The sequence below is a fragment of the Puma concolor genome, chromosome A2, assembly GCF_028749965.1.
Source record: "Puma concolor isolate L17-30 chromosome A2, mPumCon1.1.hap2, whole genome shotgun sequence".
In the NCBI taxonomy this organism is placed as follows: domain Eukaryota; kingdom Metazoa; phylum Chordata; class Mammalia; order Carnivora; family Felidae; genus Puma; species Puma concolor.
In genome coordinates this window covers 14,584,111-14,607,318 of record NC_141668.1, presented here as the reverse complement: position 1 = coordinate 14,607,318, position 23,208 = coordinate 14,584,111, and the positions used below count along the sequence as shown (strand labels likewise).

General features: G+C 44.6%; 1 protein-coding gene across 5 annotated transcripts in view; it reads right to left on the bottom strand.

The window, feature by feature from the left end:
• The window catches only part of DENND2A (DENN domain containing 2A), a 102,736-nt gene that overhangs the window by 63,548 nt on the left and 15,980 nt on the right, over positions 1 to 23,208 (bottom strand). For 4 of the 5 annotated variants that reach the window (XM_086688650.1, XM_086688661.1, XM_086688640.1 and 1 more), the window contains exons 2-3: positions 11,112 to 11,213; positions 7,159 to 8,313 (exon numbers count right to left, since the gene is read on the bottom strand). In XM_086688650.1, the coding sequence (XP_086544776.1) occupies positions 7,159 to 8,313; positions 11,112 to 11,185 (1,229 nt within the window). In that variant the 5' untranslated portion in view covers positions 11,186 to 11,213. The remainder of the gene's footprint in view (positions 1 to 7,158; positions 8,314 to 11,111; positions 11,214 to 23,208) is intronic. The other variant, XM_086688657.1, reaches the window with a different exon arrangement.

Sequence of the window (23,208 nt, the reverse complement as noted above, 5' to 3'; positions counted from 1 at the left end):
CTCTGCCCCTACCCTGCTCTCTCTCTCAAAAATAAACATTTAAAAAATTATTTTAAAAAAAGACTTGACAGTCACTGCTCTAATGTAGAATAACAACTTTCCTCTCTATTCTTTAAAAAAAATTTTTTTTAATGTTTATTTTTGAGAGAGAGAGGCAGAGACAGAATGTGAGCAGGCAAGAGGTAAAGACAGAGGGAGACGCACAACCCGAAGTAGGCTCCAGGCTCTGAGCTGTCAGCACAGAACCTGACAGGGGGCTTGAACTCACAAACTGTGAGATCATGACCTGAGCCAAAGTTGGACGCTAAATGGACTGAGCCACCCAGGCACCCCTGTCCTCTCTATTCTTATTTCTGTTTTCTAATGCAACTGCCATTAAATAAAGAATTTACAAAATCAAGCTTCTCTCATGCTTTCAAAGTAACTTTGGCTTTGTCAAATTAATCCAACAATTTGCCCCTTTGAAGATTTTAAGCACTCAGTTTTTAGACATGGCAGTTACAACTGCCTCTTGGATGGCATGTTGACTGGAATAGCCATGACAGGAACAGACCACAATATGGCTGGTAAGTGAAATTAAGCACTCACTGGGTAATAGCTGAGGGTTGCTGTCCAACCAGACCACTCTGGGGATCCCTATCAGTCCTACAGAAGATGGAAATTATGGAATCAATAACAGCAGGCGTATGATTTGGTAGCCATATAATGACCCAGGCTTCCTGTCCTCAAAAAGTTCCGCAAATTGTACGCTAAAGCCTCAAGAAAAGGCTGAATCTATCTATACAATGCCAAATAATGTTGAAACGTTGAAATTTTGGTCAACATAGTTATTTGGCTTCATAAGGATCTAAAAACTCCATCATAGGATTAAATTAAATTAAAATTAAAAACCTGCATGCCAGGGGCACCTGGGTGGCTCAGTCAGTTAAGTGTCTGACTTTTAATTTCTGCTCAGGTCATCTGCACTGACAGTGTGGAGCCTGCTTGGGATTCTCTCTCTCCCTCTCTCTCTCTGTCCTTCCCCACTCACCTGTGAATGCTCTCTTTCTCTCTCTCAAAAAAACAAAAAAAAAACAAAAAAAACAAAAAAACCCTAAAAAAAAACCAAAAACCAAAAAACTGCATTCCAGTTAAAACATTTTGGGTATACAGATACATGTAAATTCAGGATGCTGCTTACACTTAAAAAATAGTAACTTTCCTTGTTAAATGTAGGCCTTCAGGCATTCCTGCCAGAGTTATTCAATGCACGCCATAGAACATACACAACCAAGTTAATGCTGCTGTAGGAACCTTATCTTTGGAATTTCCTGACATTTAAGGGTTTCTCATTTCCCATTTTCGGATTGAAGGCATAAGTCCTTGCATTTAATTTCCTGGGGCTTTAGCAAAATGATGAAAGGAGGAAGGGGAGAGAACACAGAACAGAGGAGAAAGGGAAGAGGAAAAAAAAAAGGAAGAGAATGTCCAGAAAAAAGGCATTTTCTCAAACTGAGAATCTCAGTCCACTGGTTTGGCTCCTGCAAGAGTGGACCCGTCGGCCTATGAAAATAAGCTGAATACGTTCTGTGAAGTGCACAGCCTGGCCATGTAATTCTAAACCCTCCTAACCTCAAAATCCTTAATCATTTCTTTCTTCAGCCTTGGCTTGGCTCTCCTGCCTCAGAGAGGACAGTAAGTCAGCCAAATCCTGAGTTGAGCCTCTTCTTTTTTTTTAAGAGATAGGACCACAATAAAAAGCACACTTTATTATTTTTTTAAGTAGAAAGTGAACATCTTGCCCTAATCACCCCCATTGTACTATTTTAAACAAAAGGAAAAATCCAAAGCCAAAATTCTTAAACACAGCTGATGCAACCATGATCAAACTGGCCAAGAAAAATTTCATCTTTGGACTGAAACTAAGTAACTTTAGCTGGTTTTAAAGAGAATGCTGGAACACTGAAAAGAGCAGATGGTAGCTACGAGAGAAAAGATAATGGGAATAACTGTTCACCAGGTTGATCTGTCTGCACAATGAGGACACAGCAGAAAGACTCTGATTTCCCAGAACCAACCGACCTGCCCCTGGGAGAGGGGGGCTTTTTTTTTTTTTTTTAACGTTAATTCATTTTTTGAGAGATAGAGAGAGACAGAGCGCAAGCAAGGGAGGAGCAGAGAGAAAGGGAGACACAGAATCCGAAGCAGTCTCCAGGCTCTGAGCTGTCAGCACAGAGCCCGACACAGGGCTCGAACCCACAAACTGTGAGATCATGACCTGAGCCAAAGTTGGACGCTTAACCGACTGAGCCACCCAGGTGCCCCGACAGAAGGAGCCTTTTTGGAGGAACAGCCCAGGAAGGGCACAAAGAGCTGCTGTCACAACACACTGGGGGCATGAGCAGCGAGGTCACCAGAGCACTCACGCACCTGGGCTTTGGCACTGGTTTGGGAAAGGATTTAGAACCAGAGATGGGTACGAGCTTTCTCAGAACATCAACACGGAAGCTCTAAATTCTTCTATGGATTCTACATACCGATGACGCTAAAGCCTGGTGAAGACCAGTCCCACTTATGGAATACTGATACAAAAATCTTAAATAGAGTAATAAACCAGGACCAAATGGGAGTTCATCCCAAAAATGTAAGAATGGGTCAATATTAGGATATAAAGTCATTGCTCGTAGGTCAGAGGATAGGAACCATATGATCATATAAAGCTACTGAAAGTAACTTGACAAAATCTGACGTCCAATTCTAATCTTTAAAACTCTTAGTAAAAAAGGAAGTATAAATGAAAATACCTTGATTACATAAACACATACCTCAAACAAGAGTACCTGTGAGAAGAACACCAGCAGCATTACCATGAAAGTCAGGGAGGACACAGGGCTGTCCACCGCTACCAGCACTATTACTTAACCCTGTTCTGAAAGCATTAGCCAGTATGACTCAGAGAAAAAGTTCAGAGATTTAAAAGAAAAGGCAAAATGATAATTCTTTGCAGACGATATTATATACATAGAAGATCCAAGAGAATCAACTGACAATTAGCAACAGTAAAAAATTTCTTGAAGGGGTCTTTCAAGAGAATAACATACAGGGGTGCCTGGGTGGCTTAACTGGTTAAGTGTCCAACTTCGGCTCAGGTTATGATCTCACATTCGTGAGTTCGAGCCCCGCATCGGGCTCTGTGCTCAAAAATGAATAAACATTAAAAAATAAAAAAATAAACGAGGGGCGCCTGGGCGGCTCAGTTGGTTAAGTGGTGGGCTTTGGATCAGGTCGTGATCTTGCTGTCCGTGAGTTCGAGCCCCGTTTTGGGCTTTGTGCTGACAGCTCAGAGCCCGGAGCCTGTCTTGGATTCTGTGTCTCCTTCTCTCTCTCTGCCCCTCCCCCACTCACGTGCTGTCTCTCTCCCTCTCTCTCTCTCTCTCTCTCTCTCTCTCAAAAATAAATAAACATTAAAACAATAACAAACTAACATATGTTGTGTGTGTGAAATTTGATAGGGACATCTAGAACATTTGGAACAATACATGCAAGAACAGGCAAGATATTTTTGAAAAAAGGAGGATAATAAGGAAACGAAAAAGGGGGTTATAATTATTACAAAGGTGAACAATTGGTCACTTTTTTTTGGTGTACGACAGGAGAGTGTGCGTAGTATGTCAAAGAGAATCAACTGATTACTAGGAACGAGAAGAAATTTCTGTCAGCTCTACTAGATATCCAACATATTATGAGGTTAAAATAATTAAAATAGTTTGGTACTAAAACAGAAATAGCTACTCTAAATATTAAACAGAATAGAACCAGAAAAAAATAACAGCAGCTTACATTTATTAAGCATTCACCATATTCCAGGTTCTATTTTCACTTATGTTGACACATATTTATTCATCCAATCTTCACAACAAAGCTATGGAGTGGTTTCTAGAGTTATCGCTATGTTACAAAATAAGTAAAATGAGGCCAAGACAAATTTAGTAGCTTGTACAACGTCACACAGCTAGTAAGTAGCAGATCTAGTAAGTTCTCTGGCCCTAGAGTCTTCTCTAACGCTATATGCTATTCACCCCAGCATTATATGTAAATTGGAAACAACTGAAGCACCTGTCAGTAGAGGAATGGTTAAATATGGTTTATCCACATGAGGTAAAGAGCAGTTCAAAAAGGAAGGTGAAAAAAAAAGTGACAGCACTGAAAGTTCTCCGCGATATCCTATGTGAAAAACAGTATATATAGCAGGATTTCTTTTTTAAAAGGACGTAATTTATATCTATCCCCCCCCCTCGAATATGCAAACTTTTTCCACTGGAAGAGAACATAGGAAATTATGTTTCTTACAGCAAAACAATCCTACCTGACAGACCATGCTGAGTAGGAGAGTGACATGACTGAATATATTTCTAGAAAACTCCTCTGGCTGCTAAGGAGGAATATATTAAGGTGGAAGGTAGACAACAGATAAGTAGTAAGAGAGCAGATGGAATCAGATTCAAGATAATGTTTATAACTAGAACCGAAGAGCTCGCTGATGAATTAGATGAGGGGTGTGTGAAAAAGAGACGAATCACAAATCACGCCTAGGTTTTTGGCCTAAGTGCAATGAAGGATGATGCCTTTAACAAGATGGCAATTATCTGGCCTGGACTGGGATTTAGGTTTAGACACATTCATTCCAAACTGTCAGATAACCAAATGGAGAACTGTGCAGGACATGACGGTGCAAACCTTCACGAGAGGAGGGAGTCAGGGCTGGAGAGATACATCTGGGGATCGCAAGCAGGTAACTGACATTTAAAGCCATGGGACTGAATGAGATCATTTAGGGAGTGATGTAGATGGAGAACTAGCTGCTCTGATCCCGGTCGATGGTGTGTCGGGCGTGTTATTCCTACACTCAGGGAGAGAGGAGAACAGAACTGAGCAAGAGACTGTGAAGTAGGGCCACCAGGGAGGTAGTGACCTAGAGCACAGTGCTTCAGGTGGAGGGAGTGAAGTCGTTCCTCAAATGCCAAGAGATGTCATGTAAGAAAAGAACAGGGAACGGGCTGTTGGATTTAGTGAGATGAGGGTCACAGGTGGCCTTGGGTCAAGGGAAGTTTCACGATAAATGTCAAAAGCCCAACTGCAGTGAGTCAAGGGAAACACAGAGATGAAGAAGGGTGACCACAGCAGGCACAACGGGTTTGAGTTTTGTACTGTAGCTGGTTTCCAGATTAGTGGGTATCAAACCAGTTAGCACATAACAAAAATGGACTAGACATTAGTTCTCGAAGCAGAAAGGAAATGGTTTTCAAAGGATAGATTTTAACTTCAAGCATTCACGTTTTATTATCTAATGTTTTATTTTAACATTATAAAATACAGTAAAACCTTGGTTTGCGAGCATAATTCGTTCCGGAAACATGCTTGTAATCCAAAGTATTTGTATGTCAAAGTGAATTTCCCCTTAAGAAATAATGGAAACTCAGAGGATTCATTCCACAACCCAAAAATATTCAGATAAAAATGGTTACGATACTGTACTATAATACAAAATAATAAAGGAAATACAAAATATAAAGAAAAGTAAACAAACTAACCTGCGCTTGCCTTTGAAAACCTTCGAGGCTGGTGTGAGGGAGACAAGAGAGAGGAGGGTTATTGTGTAGGACGACTTTCACTATCACTAACGGATGTTGACTACACTACATATTAATAAACTCTTGTCACAGACTGTATTTAAAGTAACTGGCAATTAAGGCAGCAGAGAAAAGGGTCTATATCTGCAGGCAGCCTGACCTAGAATGAAGCAAAGCATTCCTAGGCTTACTCTTGTATGGAAAAGCAAAGGACTTTGTGCTTTGAAGTGACAAAATACACTCATGCCAGTTGTGGGCACCTTCCAGCTTTCAGAAAAATCACTGATTTCTGCCAAACGCTGTGGCATGAGACGGAGCATCCAAGCATGGGAGAGGATCACCCATAATTCTGCAGTGAGCAAGCGAGAGAGAGAGAGAGAGAGAGAGAGAGAGAGAGAGAGGGAACCTTGGCTCAGTTGTGATCATGTGACATTCAGCATCACATACAACTCGTACTGCAAGATATCACTCGTTTATCAAGTTACAATTTATTACAAACGTTTGCTTGTCTTGCGGAACACTCGTGGAACAAGTTACTTGTAATCCAAGGTTTTACCGTATTTAGTGTGTGCATCTTTTAGCATGTATAAATGAGGAAACTGAGGTTTCAGGTTCAATAACTTGTTCAAGGTCACATAGATGGACTGTGACAGGGCCAAGGTAGACCCAGGCTGTGTGTGTTTCTAGAGCTCATACCAGGAAAAAAACATGAAAATATGAGCCAGTGGAGATTCAAAGCACCATGCACGAGTTGGGGATGGTGGTGGCAGAATGAGTTGTTGGCACAATTAGTTAATTGCCAGGGTTAACACGAGCTTTCGTTGAACCCTTGGTTAGTGTCAGAATGACAAGGACTTATCACATCCAAAGGTAATTTTTCAAAGCAAATACTCTTTTTTGACGACAGAGAACACAAAACACATGCATCAGCTATCACATCTACAGGTTTAATCAATAAACTATCTCAAGCCATGAACGGTCTCGACCAACTACAAGATCCATCAGTGTAATAAAACAAACAACGAGGGGCACCTGGGTGGCTCAGTCGGTTGAGCATCCAACTTTGGCTCAGGTCATGATCTCACAGCTCGTGAGTTCGAGCCCCGCGTCGGGCTCTGTGCTGACAGCTCAGAGCCTGGAGCCTGCTTCTGGTTCTGTGTCTCCCTCTCTCTCTGCCCCTAACCCACTCGCATTCTGTCTCTGTCTCTCTCAAAAATAAACATTAAAAAAAATTTTTAGGGGCGCCTGGGTGGCGCAGTCGGTTAGGCGTCCGACTTCAGCCAGGTCACGATCTCGCGGTCCGTGAGTTCGAGCCCCGCGTCGGGCTCTGGGCTGATGGCTCAGAGCCTGGAGCCTGTTTCCAATTCTGTGTCTCCCTCTCTCTCTGCCCCTCCCCCGTTCATGCTCTGTCTCTCTCTGTCCCAAAAATAAATAAACGTTGAAAAAAAAATTAAAAAAAAAAAAATTTTTAAACAAAAACAAACAATGACGCTCACAGCAGTTGTGATGCAGCATAAACTACTGGAGCAGACAGCCACCTGTCACCTACCTGTGGTCAGCACTGGGTTTCGGTCTTCCGGTCCACAGTCTTCTGTTCACAGAGGAGGGCGGGGGAGAGGAGGGCAGGGGAGGGGGAGGTAGAGAAGGCAGAGGAGGCAGGTGCCTCTTGTCCTTCCTGAAGCCTGGGTTCCCGTCCTTGTCCCCTTCTCCGTCGTGTTTGAACGTTCTCCGGGGTTTGGGCAGGGGGTTGATGAAGGGTTTGGCGGGGGGGCCCTCCGAGCCCCTGTCCGCACTCTCCAGGCTCCGGTCGCAGGGCCTCCTGCACGAGCCTTTCCTTTCCTCTGCAGCCTCAGGGGCGAGCTCCCTGGCTTCTAGGTCCCAGTGGTGGGACCTGAATTCAGAGCCACGCCAGCCAGCTCGGTTCTCAGGAAGGGCGGGCCCCTCCTCGGCCTTGTCCGGCAGGCAATGCGGGGAATAACAAGTCCCTGGTAACTGGGGATCCAACCCTGCCGACCCATCCTTCAGAGCCTGCTCGAGTTTCTCCACCTGCCTCAGCACGGAGAGGCTGTCATTCGGCAAGCGCTGTTTGCCCGGCCGCGGCTCGCGGCCTCTGCCCAAGCTGGGAACTGGCTGCTCGGTGGGCTGGCTGAGGTCTTGCCTCGGCTCTGCATCCTGTCCCCTGACTTTCACAAGCCCTTTATTCCTCTCATCCTCCTTGCTCTCTGCTTCTGGCCTGGTTCCATCCTGAGCCTCTGTGCCCCACGCTCTCACACCATCACTGCTTCTCCCCATAACACAGGACGTCAGGTAATCCTCTTGCTCGTCTGCTTTCCTGCCGGGGGCAGGAGCGGGCAGCTCTTTTCTCCCTTCCCATTCGGATATCTTGTCCTTTATGCTGAGGGGCTTGGGCCGGGCCCCGCCTCGGGCAGAAAGGCACGGGTTCTCGACACCGCCGAGCTGCCTCTTGCCTCTTGCCTTGCTGGCTTCTTTAGCATTGAGATCTGAAGCTGAGTCGCTGATGATCATATTTGAGCTGAACATGTTCTGCTGAAAACAGTCCACTCTTGACTCTAGCATCAGGTTATTGAGACTTTCCAGTGAGCTCCTTGTGGGGGGTGAATCCTGATCAGTCTCTGGGGAAGGAATGGGGGACCTAAATGGCCTTCGAGGGTCTTCCCCAGCCTCTGGACCTTCCACCTTGACCCTGGACAAGAAAGACAAACACTGGGTGAGGCATTCTTGGTTATTGTTCTTGGCTGCTCATAAAGATTTGCTAAAACTTAGATATAAATGTTATATGCTAGTTGTAAGTCACAAACATTGAAGCCACCACTTTATTTTTATTTATTTATTTATTTTTTCAACGTTTTTATTTATTTTTGGGACAGAGAGAGACAGAGCATGAACGGGGGAGGGGCAGAGAGAGAGGGAGACACAGAATCGGAAACAGGCTCCAGGCTCTGAGCCATCAGCCCAGAGCCCGACGCGGGGCTCGAACTCACGGACCGCGAGATCGTGACCTGGCTGAAGTCGGACGCTTAACCGACTGCGCCACCCAGGCGCCCCTGAAGCCACCACTTTAAAAAGATCACTTTGTTGGGACACCTGGGTGGCTCAGTCGGTTAGGCGTCTGACTCTTGATTTTGGCTCAAGTCATGATCTCACTGTTCACGGGACTGAGCCCCCCATCAGTGGGCTCTGTGCTCACAGTGCGGAGCCTGCTTGGGATTCTCTCTCTCTGCCCCTCCCCTGCTTACTCTCTCTCTTTCAAAAATAAATAAATATTAAAAATAAATAAACATTAAAAAATTATCTTGAAAGAAAAGCAGAAAAACACTTTTAAGCTAGTCTAATGAGAACAGGAGTCTCTATGTTTTCGAATACAAAACATTCTTCCACCAGCAAAGGTTATAACTAAGCAGAGTGACCTTGGACATGCCATCATTAGCAAGCACACGTGGACCAACTTCATGGTGCACATTTTTTGAATGGGTGGTTCTGACAATATAGGAATTCTGAAACTCCAGTTAAGGTTCACAGTGAGAGATGGATAATTTCATGCATTCTGTTAGTATTTAGCTTCCTGTTCGAAGACTAAGAGTTATTTACATGCAGACTTCTCCCTCCACTGGGACATTAGCACGTAAATTGTGTTGCTGTTCACGGTTACACAGCATAAATTAGAAACTTGTGCAAACGCAAACACATTTTCATATTTTAAATATGGCTATCAAAGCAGAATTCCTGATTTAAATAAACGATCAGAACGTACGAGAGAGTGCTTACAAAAGAGAAACATATTTTTTAATTGCCCTGTCACCACTGAAGACATTAGCATGAATTCAGATATCAGTCAGAAGCAAAAGCAGAATCAGTTTGTTGACATTTTACTGAGAGTTCAAAAGGCAGAAGTTAAAGTCCTTACTCTCACAGTGCTAGAAGCAAGATGAAGAGACAGGACAGACACGCATTCAGAGAGAACAATTCAGGTTAGTTCATGCTTAAAGACAGTGGATGAGAGGGACGCCTGGATGGCTCAGGTCACGACCTCACGGTTTTGTGAGTTCAAGCTCTGCACTGGCTCTGTGCTGGTGGCATGGAACCTCCTTGGGATTCTTTCTCCCTCTCTGCCCCTCCCCAACTCACGCTGTCTCTGTCTCTCTCAAAAATAAATAAACTTAAAAAAAAAGACAGTGCATGATAGAATAATAATCATTAATATCATATGTACTGTTAAACATCATTGACAGCAAATAAATACGGCTTTCGAGTCAGAGGGACCTCAGTTTCAATCTTGGCTCCATTTTTTTTTTTCATTTTAAAATAAGAAACCTCCCTCCCTTCTCTAGACTGCAACTTGAATGGTGCAGAGGCCAAATTTATCTTGTGTTCTGTGCCTAGTACACAGTTGGTAGTCAATATTTACAAAATGAATGAATGGATGAGTTAATATTGGTAATGTTCCCACATTATAGCACACAGTGTAGGTTGTGATATTACTACGTGGCAAGCAGTGTTTTTAAATTTTTTTCTAAGTTTATTTATTTTTGAGAGAGACAGAGAGAGAGAGGGAGAGAGACAGAATGAGAGTGAGGGAGGGGCGGAGAGAGAGGGAGACCCAGAATCCAAAACAGGCTCCAGGCTCTGAGCTGTCAGCACAGACCTTGCCGTGGGGCTTGAACTCACAAACCACGAGATCATGACCTGAGCCGAAGTCGGCACTTAAACGAGCCACCCAGAAGCCCCGGGCAAGCAGTGTTATTGTAGTGATTACTGCTCTTGTCTAAGATCCCAAACATCTGGAGTGACCTCACAATCACTGAGGCCCTATGTAAAAACTTCTGAAAAGGAGAAAGGGTGGCTTGCTGGAAGACTGCACTGGATTTACGAAGCTCAAGCAAGAGAGGCAGGGGTGGTGAAACCAGATGCAGAGTGCCTTCTCCACACAGTTGCCGCACCCAAGAGTTTCTCAAGGTCCTGTTTCCAGGACTCTATGGCTCCAGAAGGGACTTGGGCCTGGGGTGCAGAGCTGTGAACAGCCCAGCGGTCATCAACCCCTCTGAAGAATGAGACAGACAATCAGAGGAAAGGGCTCCATCTGGACAGAAAACAGCATTGCTGAGATAAAATGGGCAAAGCTGGCTTTGCGGACAGATGCAGCTGTAAAGCTTTATGGTGCAAGTATAATTCAAATACCCGTGCATCCTACTAGTTAGAAAAATAAATCCTGGGCTGGGAAGCGTATCGGGGAGAGGCCTGAAGCTGCCATGCGTCTGTCCTCTCGACAACTGGACATCAGTCAGACCTTCCCTTGACCACTTTGGCCTCAGGTCCTGCAGCGCCTTGGGGAGGATGTACAGGAGGCGCATCACAATGACCGGGAAAAGAACTCCTCCTTGGTCCAAGGAAGTGAGGTCAGAGAGGAGGGAAAGGAGACAGAGAAAGGAAGGAAACTGAGAATCCAGGCCAATTCCTACACTCTCGGGGGAGAAAAACTCTTACTTGTCAGCCAATTTGTAGCTCAGGTTTTCAGTCTGGCTGTGGCTGCCCTTGGCCGGCCTGCACACTGTCATCATGTCAGCACCAAGAGGAGCTCCAAGTCGCCTGGGGGAACAGGGATGCACACTTGGTGAGTCACCACGGCAGATCTAGGGCCCACACCCTGAACTATTTATCCCTGATAGAGTCCAGCCCCGGAGTGGGGCGGGGGTATGTGTGACTGGAACACACCCTTCAGAATCCTGGACCCAGGGGAGGGAGCAAGGGCACAGAATCCCGAGGTCCACCTGGACTCAGACCCCATACCAACCTCTTCACCTCCAGACCCCATGCCAATCTCGTGTGTGTGTGTGTGTGTGTGTGTGTGTGTGTGTGTGTGTGTAAGCAAAACAGATACCAGCTCAACGTGACACTTTCAGCCTAAGAACCCGTAATGAGCTAAAAGTCCCCAAAGAAGAAACGAGTTGTTACTTTACTTGAAACAAGAAATAAACTAGGTGCCAAAGCAGAAACAGCTGCACAGAGGTACTTTTGCGCTGGCCCTCACGAGAAGCACGCACCCACAGCGTCCTTGGCTTTGGAACCACGCAGGAAGGACCTCTCCCAGCGGCCGCAAACCCAGGGGAGGAAACATGTAACCCCTAGGGTCATCTGTCTAAGGGAAACTAGGTGGTTCTGGCAAACCCAGGAATCCCACGGGGCACCTTAGACCTGAAAAATAATCAGGACCATGTGGATACCAAAGCAGCTGCCTCAGCGCCATGGTGGTTGCACAATATGCCAGAGCCTGACATTCAACTGAAGTGAAGTGGCTGATTAAAATGTATGATTTCGGGGCAACTGGGTGGCTCAGTCTGTTAAGCGTCCGACTTTGGCTCAGGTCATGATCTCACAGCTTCTGAGTTCGAGCCCCACGTCAGGCTCTGTGCTGACGGCTCTGAGCCTGGAGCCTGCTTCAGATTCTGTGTCTCCCCCCTGCCCCCCGCCCCTCTCCTACTCATGTTCTGTCTTTCAAAAAATAAATAAATGTTAAGAAAATTAAAAATAAAATAAAATAAAATGTATGATTTCAACAGCAAGTCCCTATAGAACTCTGGGTCTCTCAACACGAGGACAAATGGACATTGCTCAGGTGGACATGGTTTGGAAGATGAGGCCCATCAGAGAATGCCAACAGGATGGGCTATGCAATTCATTTACCTCGTCCCCGTCCCTCCCGAGGGGGACGAGGTAATTCTTTGACTAGAGTTTCAAGGAGTATTGAGATATTGGAGATTCACATTTTTTTCCCACTGACCCTCCAGGGACTTCCTCTTCGGAATTCCTCTAAAGTTCCGAAATTCCCATCCCCTCTCCCAGGAGAGTTTATCTGCCAGGTGACAGGGTGGGCTGCCCAAACTCCTGGCCTGGGCATCCCCTTCCTACAAGAAATCAAAGGGCTAGGCTTCAAGACATCCATATAACTCCCGGGAACAAGGAGAGGGAGGCCAGCAGGAGGAAGAGAAAAAGGAGAGTGAGTGTGGGTAACAAATTAAAAAGAAGCAGGGTAGGACTGGTGAGCTGAAAATACAGGAAGGGAACAGACTGGTCCAAGAAGGTGTGCGTTTGGGGAGGAGGAAAGAGGCTCAGGCCTGCGCACAGACCTCAACTGCCCCTTACCAGTCATGTGGCACCCTGCAGCTTGGGGGATGGCCATGCTGGAAGCAAGCCCCGCTCTTTTTTTTTTTTTTTTTAAGATTCTTAGAGAATGAGTGAGAGAGCAAGCACAAGTGGGGGTGAGGCGGCACAGGGAGAGAGAGAGTGGGAGAGAGAGAGAGAGTGAGAGAAAGAATCTTAAGCAGACTCAATGCTCAGCACAGAGCCCAATGTGGGACTCGATTCCACGACTGTGGGATCATGATCTGAGCTGAAACCAAGAGTCGGACACTCAACCAACTGAGCCACCGAGGCGCCCCAAGCCCAGCTCTTTAAGATAGCCAGACCCAGGGTTCTCCTCTTCTCTTATGGAAAAGAGCACTGAAGGGCCTTTCAGAGACAGGAAGGAACTCATTGCCCCTCTCGTAAGTTCCACAAAGCTTCTGGTCCACTATACCACAATTTAAAAAATTCAAAAAAAAAAAAAAAAAACAACTCTGGAGCCTCTCCATTTGGCCGGACTGAAAGACACTGCCCTTCTGTCCTGAATCTGGTGCAAGGCCTGTCAGATGGCAAGGACAGTGGCCGCCCCTGCCACCCCCTTCATGCCTGCATTCTGCCTCCACACAGACCGACCGCAGGGATGCAGACTTGTTCCCCGTGAGCAGCTGCTCTGTCCACCTACCCTCTTCTTTCAAGCTGGCACCTCTTTCCCTGGCACTACAACGAGGTGCCAGGCTTTGTGCAGGACGCTCTGGGCCTCAAGGATGAGGAAGACAGGGAGTGTGCCCTCAGGGAGAACACCCGGGACTGTGCTTGGGTCACTATCGGCCCTGGCATCCAGCTCTCCCCAAAGAGAACAATTTCCCTATACTTCCCAGAAAGCCAGAGCTTTTCCAAAAGGGACAAAGGCCACTGTGTCTCCTGCATGGAGAACCACATATGGACTCTGAGGTTGAAGTCACAAGAAGCACTTAATACGGTACTGAAGTGAAGACGATTCCCATGGGGCAGTAACAGCTTCGAGTGCTAAACGCATGGTCTTTGGAGAAATAGCTGATGTCATATTCCAAGAAGCTTCAGGGGCTGGAACTCAGAAGGCAAAGAACGTCCCCCACTCAGCAATCAGCGTGCTGGCATTTCTGAATTCACAGAGGAATGGAAAATGCGGCCCCCCAAAACCTATGACCCTTCCCTTTTCACCCGTGTTGTTTAAGAGTCATTAGTTAGGTGACAAGCCCAGCCTAATTTGTTGATGGGAAGTTCTCTGACTTAAAATTACCATAACTTCATTATCACTTTATAGGTCTGGGATTGCAAGATGGAGCGATTTCAAGTGTGGTCCACTGGGAATCTGGGAACCGGGGGACCTCGTCAGACAGGTAGATTCCTGGGCACCAGTCCAATGTACCAAAACCAACTGTCCGGGCAATGGCCTGGAAGCTGCATTTCAATACAGTAAAGCAAAGGCCTCAGGTGATTTCTTATGCAACCCAACGTTCTTTATTTCTTCCTGGGCAATCTGGCCTTGTGATCCAGACTGGTTTCCAGGAGGTATAATGAATGTATGACTAATAAAAACACATTTTCTCACTCAATTGCTTTCCATAAAAATACAATGGAGACATTCATCAGACGGGCTTAATTAGTACTAATAATTAGTACTGATCATTTTAATTCAATTTAAAATGTTAGACAAAATTCTGAAGCTAAATAACGGGTGGTACATGAATATATTTTTTAGTGAGATGCTTCTGGTCAGTCTCAAAGGCCCACAGAAAATGTAACTGCTCCAGACTGACATTACCGGATCAAAAACCTGTATTATTTTAAAATTCTTTTACGTTGGGGCGCCTTGGTTAAATCGGTTAAGCAGTTAAGTGTCCGACCTCAGTTCAGGTCACGATCTCACAGTTTGTGAGTTCGAGCCTCTCATCGGGTTCTGTGCTGACAGCTCAGAGCATGGAGCCTGCTTCAGATTCTGTGTCTCCCTCTTTCTCTGCCCCTCCTCCGCTCACACTCTGTCTCTCCCTGTCTCTCAAAAATAAATAAACGTTAAAAAAAATTTTTTTTAATTCCCTTACGTTAATCCACTAAGCTTGAAGTTCCAGCTTGATCTCTGAAAACACTTTCCTTAAGGACCTTGGAGTACTAAAAGGTGAAATCATTAATTAAAACCTAAGTATCTCTGGAGTGCCTGGGTGGCTCAGCTGTGAGTGTCCGACTCTTGGTTTCAGATCAGGTCATGATTGTGGGATCGAACCCTGCATCAGACTCTGCACGGATAGCCTGGAGACCGCTTGGCACCTCCCCTCTGCCCCTCCCCTGCTCGTGATTGGGCGCTTGCACGCTCTCACCAGGGAAAGGAAGGGGGAGAGCGGCTCCTCCAGGATCCTGCCCACGCCTGCCTGTCTGCTCTTTCCTCCACTGCCACTTGGGGAACCAGTCTGGTGAAGCCAGGTAGTCTTCACTACAGGTTGTATGATTCCATTCATACGAAATGTCTAGGGTAGGCAAGTCCATAGAGGGAAGGGGAGTTGGGACTGACTGCCGATATGTAAGTAAGGGTTTCTTTTGGGGATGACAGAAATATTCAGTGACAGTTGTACAACACAGTGAATATACTACAAGTCACTAAACTGTACACTTTTTTTAAAGTTTACTTATTTATTTTGAGAGAAAGAGAGAGCACGAGCAAGGGAGGGGCAGAGAGAGAATGAGAGAGAGAGAATCTCAAGTAGGTTCTGCACTGTTAGTGCAGAGCCCGATGCAGGGCTCGAACTCACAAACCGTGAGATCATGACCTGAGTCGAAACCAAGAGTTGGATGCTTAATGGACTGAGCCACCCAGATGCCCAAAACTGTACACTTCTAAGTGGTAAATTTTATGTGAGTTATTATCTCCATCAAAAAATACATTATAAGGGGTGCATGGGTGGCTCAGTCGGTTGAGCATCCAACTCTTGATTTCAGCTCAGGTCAGGATCCCAAGGTCATGGGATCAAGCCCCACTTTGGGCTCTGAACTGTGTGTGGTGCCTGCTTAGGATTCTCTCTATTTCTCTCTCTCTCTCTCTCTCTCTCTCTCTCTCTCTCTCTCCCTCTCCCTCTGCCTCTCTCTCCTAGCGCTCTCTCTTAAAAAAAAAGGGGGGGGGATGCAAGCTGGTGCAGCCACTCTGGAAAACAGTATGGAGGTTCGTCAAAAAACTAAAAATAGAACTACCCTATGACCCAGCAATTGCACTACTAGGTATTTATCCATGGGATACAGGTGTGGTGTTTTGAAGGGACACATGCAACCCCCATGTTTATAACAGCACTATCAACAATACCCAAAGTATAGAAAGAGCCCAAATGTCCATCGATGGATGAATGGATAAAGATGTGGTGTATATATACAATGGAGTATTACTCGGCAATCAAAAAGAATGAAATCTTGCCATTGCAACTACGTGGATGGAACTGGAGGGTATTATGCTAAGTGAAATCAGTCGGAGAAAGAAAAATATAATATGACTTCACTCATATGAGGACTTTAAGAGACAAAACAGATGAACATAAGGGAAGGGAAACAAAGATAATAAAAAACAGGGAGGGGGCAAAACATAAGAGACTCATAAATATGGAGAACATCAGAGGGTTACTAGAGGGGGCATGGGAGGGGAGATGGGCTAAATGGGTAAGGGCACTAAGGAATCTACTCCTGAAATCATTGTTGCACTATATGCTAACTAATTTGGATGTAAATTAAAAGAAAAGAAAAAAAACCCCATGAGGTTTCACATTAAAAAAAAAAAGTTAAAAACAAAAAGCAGGAACAACTGCAGATCATGAGGAGATCTGGCCCCCACCCCAGACAGAGTGAATCATACTGCCAGGAGGGCCTAGGAATATGCATCTCTAAGCTCCCCAGGGAAGTCATGGGACGGTGTCAGAGCTGCTAAACCATATTTATCTTTCTGCCTCTTGCATCGTCAGTCGGCAACAGAAATACTCTCCTATGGCCTCTCCTTTGTAAGGCAGCCTTTCACTCCAGTGTGTCCGTTTGCGCCTATTTTGGAGCAGCTCCAAAATCTGGTGGAGGAGTTATCAGCCCACAGTTAGTTGCCTCTGTCCCTTGAACCCAGGGGTAAATGCTCCAATGAGCATTTGAAAATGAAAAGCTCATTTTCCCGCTAAAGGAGGCCTCAAGCCCAAAAGCATAATCTGAGTCATTTTAAGACTTTCTGTCGGTATGACTCCTCAGTTACTGACGATATTTTCTTTTAACAATTTGGTCAGTATTTGCCTGACCTGCACCTGTCAGTTTGTCTGACAAATGAAGCCACTGGGAATTTGTGGCCAGAACGGCCTGACATTGCAGGAAGGCACACACTTTGTGATGCTCCTGTGGCCAGAGGCAGCTAAAGATTTTTATTCTTCTTCCTTTCATAAACCCGAGTTTCACACCTGCAGAACATTCTTATGTACAGAGCGATGTATTTGGCCACCTTAGTAGAATGGAAACACATTTTCACTTGACAGTATTTGCAAACCCATGCTTTTTCCGTCACTCACAATGTAGAAATACTTCCATATGTTGCCTTTAGGTTGTGTATTTTGTCGAAGTAAAAAGAGATAAAGTACAATTAGGTGGCCATCTTGCATATGAGCACTAAGCTACAGTGTATAAGGTTTTAGTGCTGCCAGCCCTCCCGGGGGAATGCTTGAGAACTACCCGTGTCACCGCTGTGGAAAAAGTTCCTATGGGTTTGCCACAAATCATCAAAGTATGAGTTATAAAAGCTATGAAATATGCTCACACTGCCAAAATATGATTTAAGAATCTGAATTCTGGTAAATATATTTTCTTGTAAGAAAAAAAGTACTGGCTCAGTTGGTAGAGCACGTGACTCTTAATCTGGGGGTTGTTGAGTTCGAACCTCACGTTGGGCAGAGAGCCTACTAAAAAAATAATAAACCTGCAATGCAGTGGTATTGTCCTCATTAAAACAAAAATTAAGCTTTTTTTGTTCCTTTTGTGTATTAGAGGTCACCAAACTGGGAGGAGTCAGGCTCCAACTTCTTTCAACTCTCAAATATTTTTTTAATGTTTATTTTTATTTTTGAGACAGAGAGAGAGAGAGAGAGAGAGAGAGAGAGAGAGAGATCGTGAGTGGGGGAGGGGCAGAGAGAAATGGAGACACAGAATCTGAAGCAGGCTCCAGGCTCAGAGCTGTCAGTACAGAGCCTGATGTGGGGCTCGAACTCATGAACACGGGATCATGTAAGACCTGAGCCAAAGTCAGACGTTTAACTGACTGAGCACCCAGGCGCCTCTCAACTCCCAAATATTTAAACTTGCTCTTCTTTCTCTCTATTCTGGGCTACACCAGAAGCCGCTTCTTACTTCTAACCTCTACAGAAGTCAATGCCAAAGTGCCTACCATGTTTCTGATAGGAAATAGAGGCTCAATTAGGTTAGGTCATTTGTTCAAGTTCATACAACAACTCATGAGTGAGCCAGGAACGGGTCTAGGTTTTGAACCCAAATCTGGTGCTTCTTATGTGACAACTGTGGCTTCATACTATCTCATTCAGTCTAGAAACAGACTCTAGCTCATTGTTTTCAGTGTCTGTCTCCTTCAGCTCTTCAAAATCAACAACTGTTTTACACTGCTTTGCAGCCATGCCGAATTTCGTCACTCAGCTTGCTGAGTGAGCTGGGAGGGAGACTGAACGTTTTTGTGGGTCTCTTTTTTTTTTTTTTTTTTTTTAATGGTCTGTGATGATATACTTCTGTATTTGGAGAATCTATCCTAAGAAATAATCCTAAATGGGGTGCCCGGGTGTATAAATAACTCAAATGTCAGACCATATAATAGTAACATAAACTATAATATAGCTATTTGACGGACTATCATAGAGCACATGAAATTATGTTTAAGGAGACTACCATTCTGTAAGGGCACAGAGGAGAGTAGTGGTTGCCTAGGTCAAGGGTGCATATGGCAAGAAAAAGAGGAGTGACTGCTAATGGGTATGGGGTTTCTTTCTTTCTTTTAATTTTTTTAAATGTTATTTATTTTTGAGAGACAGAGAATGAGCAAGGGAGGGGCAGAGAGAGAGGGAGACAGAATTTGAAGCAGGCTCCAGGCTCTGCGCTGTCAGCACAGAGCCCGATGCAGAACTTGAACCCATGAACAGTGAGATCATGACCTGAGCCAAAATCGATGATTACCCGAATGAGCCACCCAGGCGCTGGGGGTTTCTTTCTAAAGTGATAAAAATGTCCTAAAATTGATTGTGATGATGGTTGCACAACTCTATAAATACGCCAAAACCCATTAAACTGTACCCTTTAAACGGGTGAACTGTACTGTATGTGAAATATCCCAATAAAGCTCTTATTTAAAAAAATAAATTAAAAATATTGTGTCCAATATGAATAAGATATTAAAAAAAAAAAAAGAGGAGGAAGAATCTATTCCTATTCCAAATTGTGTAAAAGGGGCACCTGGGTGGCTCAGGGGGTTAAGCGACCACTCTTGATTTCAGCACAGGTCATGATCTCCACATTTGTGGGTTCAAGCCCCGTGATGGTTTCTGCACTGACAGCACAGGGCCTGCTTGGGATTCTCACCCTCCGTCCCCCCCACCCCCCAAAATAAATAAACTTAAAAAGGAATTTCCAAAACTGTGTAAGAAAATGACTGTAAGTAAATGTAACAAATGATTAACAGTTGTCACTGGGTAAGAAACTTGGGATGATTTTTTTCCCATTCTCTATACTTACCTATAATTCAACAACAACAAAAAACAGATTCCCAAACTTTCTATAATAAGCACACATTACTATTAATGTCACAAATAATGGGGAACATGTAAACCCCGTTGTCTGTGGGTGTCTGAGTCTGCCCTGTGGCGCCCCTTAAAAGGCTCTGGTTGCCTTATGGCCACAAGTGTGGCTGGGCACTGGGCTGGCCTGAACCCATCAGTCCAGCACTTGTTTTGTTATGGCACAGCTACCTCCTAAATGAAAGGGTAAGTGACACTGTTCTCATTACCGCCTTTCCCTTAGTGACCACCAAGACTTGTATTCTGGCCTGCCACTTCCCAGTACAGATGTTGCCCTGGGTCCAAAGAGAGATTATATGGAAACATATGGTTAACAGGAAAATAATCCTATAATTCATTCTTCCAACTAATAGTTGTGTCTGCTTTGCAAGGGAAACCGAGAGTGAAGCCTGAGAGAAATATAAAATAAAGAGATTGATTTGCCCTCTGAGAGTTTTCATTCTTGTACAGGAAAGAAGATGCACATAACAAGACTGTACTATGCACTTGAAAGTTGCTAAAGGAGTGGCTCTTATATGTTCTCACTGCAAACACACACAAGTTAACTGTGAGGTGACAGATGTGTTAACTAACCTTCACAATGTATACGTATATCATATCATCATGTTGCATACTTTAAACTTACAGAATGTTGTAGGTCAATTATATCTCAATAAAGCTGGAGGGAAAGACGCACAAGAGTGTCTCTGATACAAAAGAGTGAAGGCAAGATCCTTTGTGGGCCTGGGCTTGAAGGATGGGCTGAATTTCCTTTGCATAGATGTTTGCATAATCTCAGGATGACTAAACACTTAAAGAGGCACAAACCACTGAATGAAAAGCAGCACCGATTCCATAAGGAGGTTACACTGAACTGAGTGGCTGGATTCCACTGCAGGGGTCAATCAACATGTGAACCAAGGCAGAATCTGTGAATACAACTTGTGCAGATTTTCTGAAAGCTTTTACTAAGATATTACCCTAAGCCTAACGACCTTACAGATTTTTTTTATTCAGAAATGATTTCAAGTTTGAAGAACAATTGCCAGAATACTTTTTTATTTATTTGAGAGAGAGAGAGAGAGAGAGGGAGAGAGAGAAGGGGCGCACACATGCATGGAGGAGGGGCAGAGAGAGAGGGAGACAGAGAATCCCAAGCAGACTCTGCATTGTCTGTGCAGCCCAATGCGGGGCTCAAACCCATAAACCCTGAGATCATGACCTGAGCTGAAATCAAGAGCTGGACCTTAACCAAATGAGCCACTCAGGTGCCCCCAGTTGCCAGAATATTACAGAAAAGTCTTATAAACCCTTCATCCAAGTTTACCAAGTTCTAACACTCTATTAAAGACTGCTTTAAAATGCTGTTTGGAAGGTTTAGGGAAAGTAAGTTCTATCCAGGCACTAGAAGTCTTAAATGCTCATGAATTTGAAAGAAAACAGAATCTTACAAAACCAGTTTACTAAAGTAAGTAAGCACAGCCAGGTCCAAAAGACAACTCAGCCCCCAACTCACTCTGATCCTCCACCAGGACCTCCCAGGAGGACAATGAAAACTTTAAAACCTGAATACCAGACATGCAAGAAGAGCTAAGAAAAATGAAAGAAGAAAAATAAAAAGAAAAATGAAAGAAGAACAATAAAAAAGAATGTGTGTGGGGAGGTGGGGTTTGGGGACCATGATCATATATTAAAACGTACTCTAAAGCTTCTGTAACTAAAACAGTGTGGTACCACTATAAGAATAGATAAATACACTGGTGGGACAAAATAGAAAGGCTAGACCTAGCCACACATAGAACTTTATATATGGCAAGGGTGACGGGGTGGCTCAGTGGGTTAAGCCTCTGATTTTGGCTCAGGTCATGATCTCAGAGTTTGTGGGTTCAAGCCCTGCGTCGGGTTCTGTGCTGACAGCTCAGAGCCTGGAGCCTGCTTCGGATTCTGTGTCTCCCTCTCTCTGCCCCTCCCCTGCTTGCACTCTGTCTAGACTCTCTCTCTCTCAAAAATAAATAAAAATTAAAAAAAAAATAACTTTATATATGATAAAGGTGGCATCTTAAATCACTAGGGCAAAGATGGACTTTTTACTTTATTTTATTTTATTTTTTTTCAAAGTTTTTATTTATTTTTGAGACAGAGAGAGACAGAGCATGAACGGGGAAGGGGCAGAGAGAGAGGGAGACACAGAATCACAAGCAGGTTCCAGGCTCTGAGCCATCAGCCCAGAGCCCGATGCGGGGCTCGAACTCACGGACGGCGAGATCGTGACCTGAGCTGAAGTCGGATGCTTAACCGACTGAGTCACCCAGGCGCCCCAAAGATGGACTTTTTAAAATAAATGATGCTGGAATAACCAAACAGCCCAAAGGTGTTCGTGTAAGATCACCCCGCAAATCTGATGTGCCGGGGGCGCCTGGCTGGCTCAGTTAATAGAGCATATGATTCTTGGTCTCAGGGTCGTGAATTCAAGCCCCACGCTGGGCATGGAGCCTACTTAAAAAGAGAAAATCCGATGTGCTTGCAGAAGTAGTGAACTACAGGAGGATAACCCGCATCTTTCTCTGAGCCAGAGAACCAGCTGCAGGCAAGAATGGGTTTCACATGATGGGTTGCAGCCTTGAACGGTTAACACCAACCCCAGAGGGGCTCCAACTGCCTTCAGAACCCACTGTGATTTCAGTGGATTTTCAAAAATCTGACTTTTTCTGGGACAGCCCTAGAGCTTACAATACATTGTGCAGCACCCATAGTATACACACATGATAACATACAGAAGCCCACTCCCTCCCACCAATTTCCAGACGCATTACTGTTATCCTCATTTTGAAGGTGAGAAAATCAAGGTTCAGAGACTTGCCCAGAATCATGATTGTTTAAGAGACAGGATAGGGAATTCGTAACTCTCCACTCCAAATTCTGTAGTTTGGTCCTCAAACCTCCTTATCTGCTCCCTCAGTATCTTTAACTAGAACCACCCAGGATTGAGACCTCTCACAACCTGATGCAAGAATCTGCTAATTGGTGATGCCAGGACCCCTTGGGGACAGTAACCTCAGAGTCTGACCCACAGGGGTCAGGCCTTTTAGGGAGCCTGACTTTCTTCTAAGGGCAGCAAGCAGGAAATAGCTTTCATTCATAACCTTTGAGAAGGTCAGGGTAAAGAAATTAGCACTGCTACATCCGGTGATCTGTCAGGCATTGATTTAAGCTCTTCGCAAACATAATTACAGAAATAATGCATCGCTCAAGACAAATGAAAACATATGTCCACATATGTTCTTCTACACTAACATTCATCACAGCATTATTCAGAATGCCCATAAAGTGGAAATAATCCAAACGCCATCAACTGATGAAGAGATAACCCAAATGTGGTATATCCATACCATGAAATATTGCCCAGCCCTAAAAGTAACAAAGTCCCGATACGTGCTACAACGTGAACCTTGAAAATATTATGCTAAATGAAAACAAGCCAGTCACAAAAGCCCATATATCGTATGAGTCCATTTATATGAAATGTCTATAATAGGGAAAGCTATAGAGACAGAAAGTAGATAAGTGGTTGCTAAGGAGTATGGGTTTCTTCTTCCCTGTGATGAAAATATTCTAAACCACTGTGGTGGTGGTTGCACAACTTTGTGAAT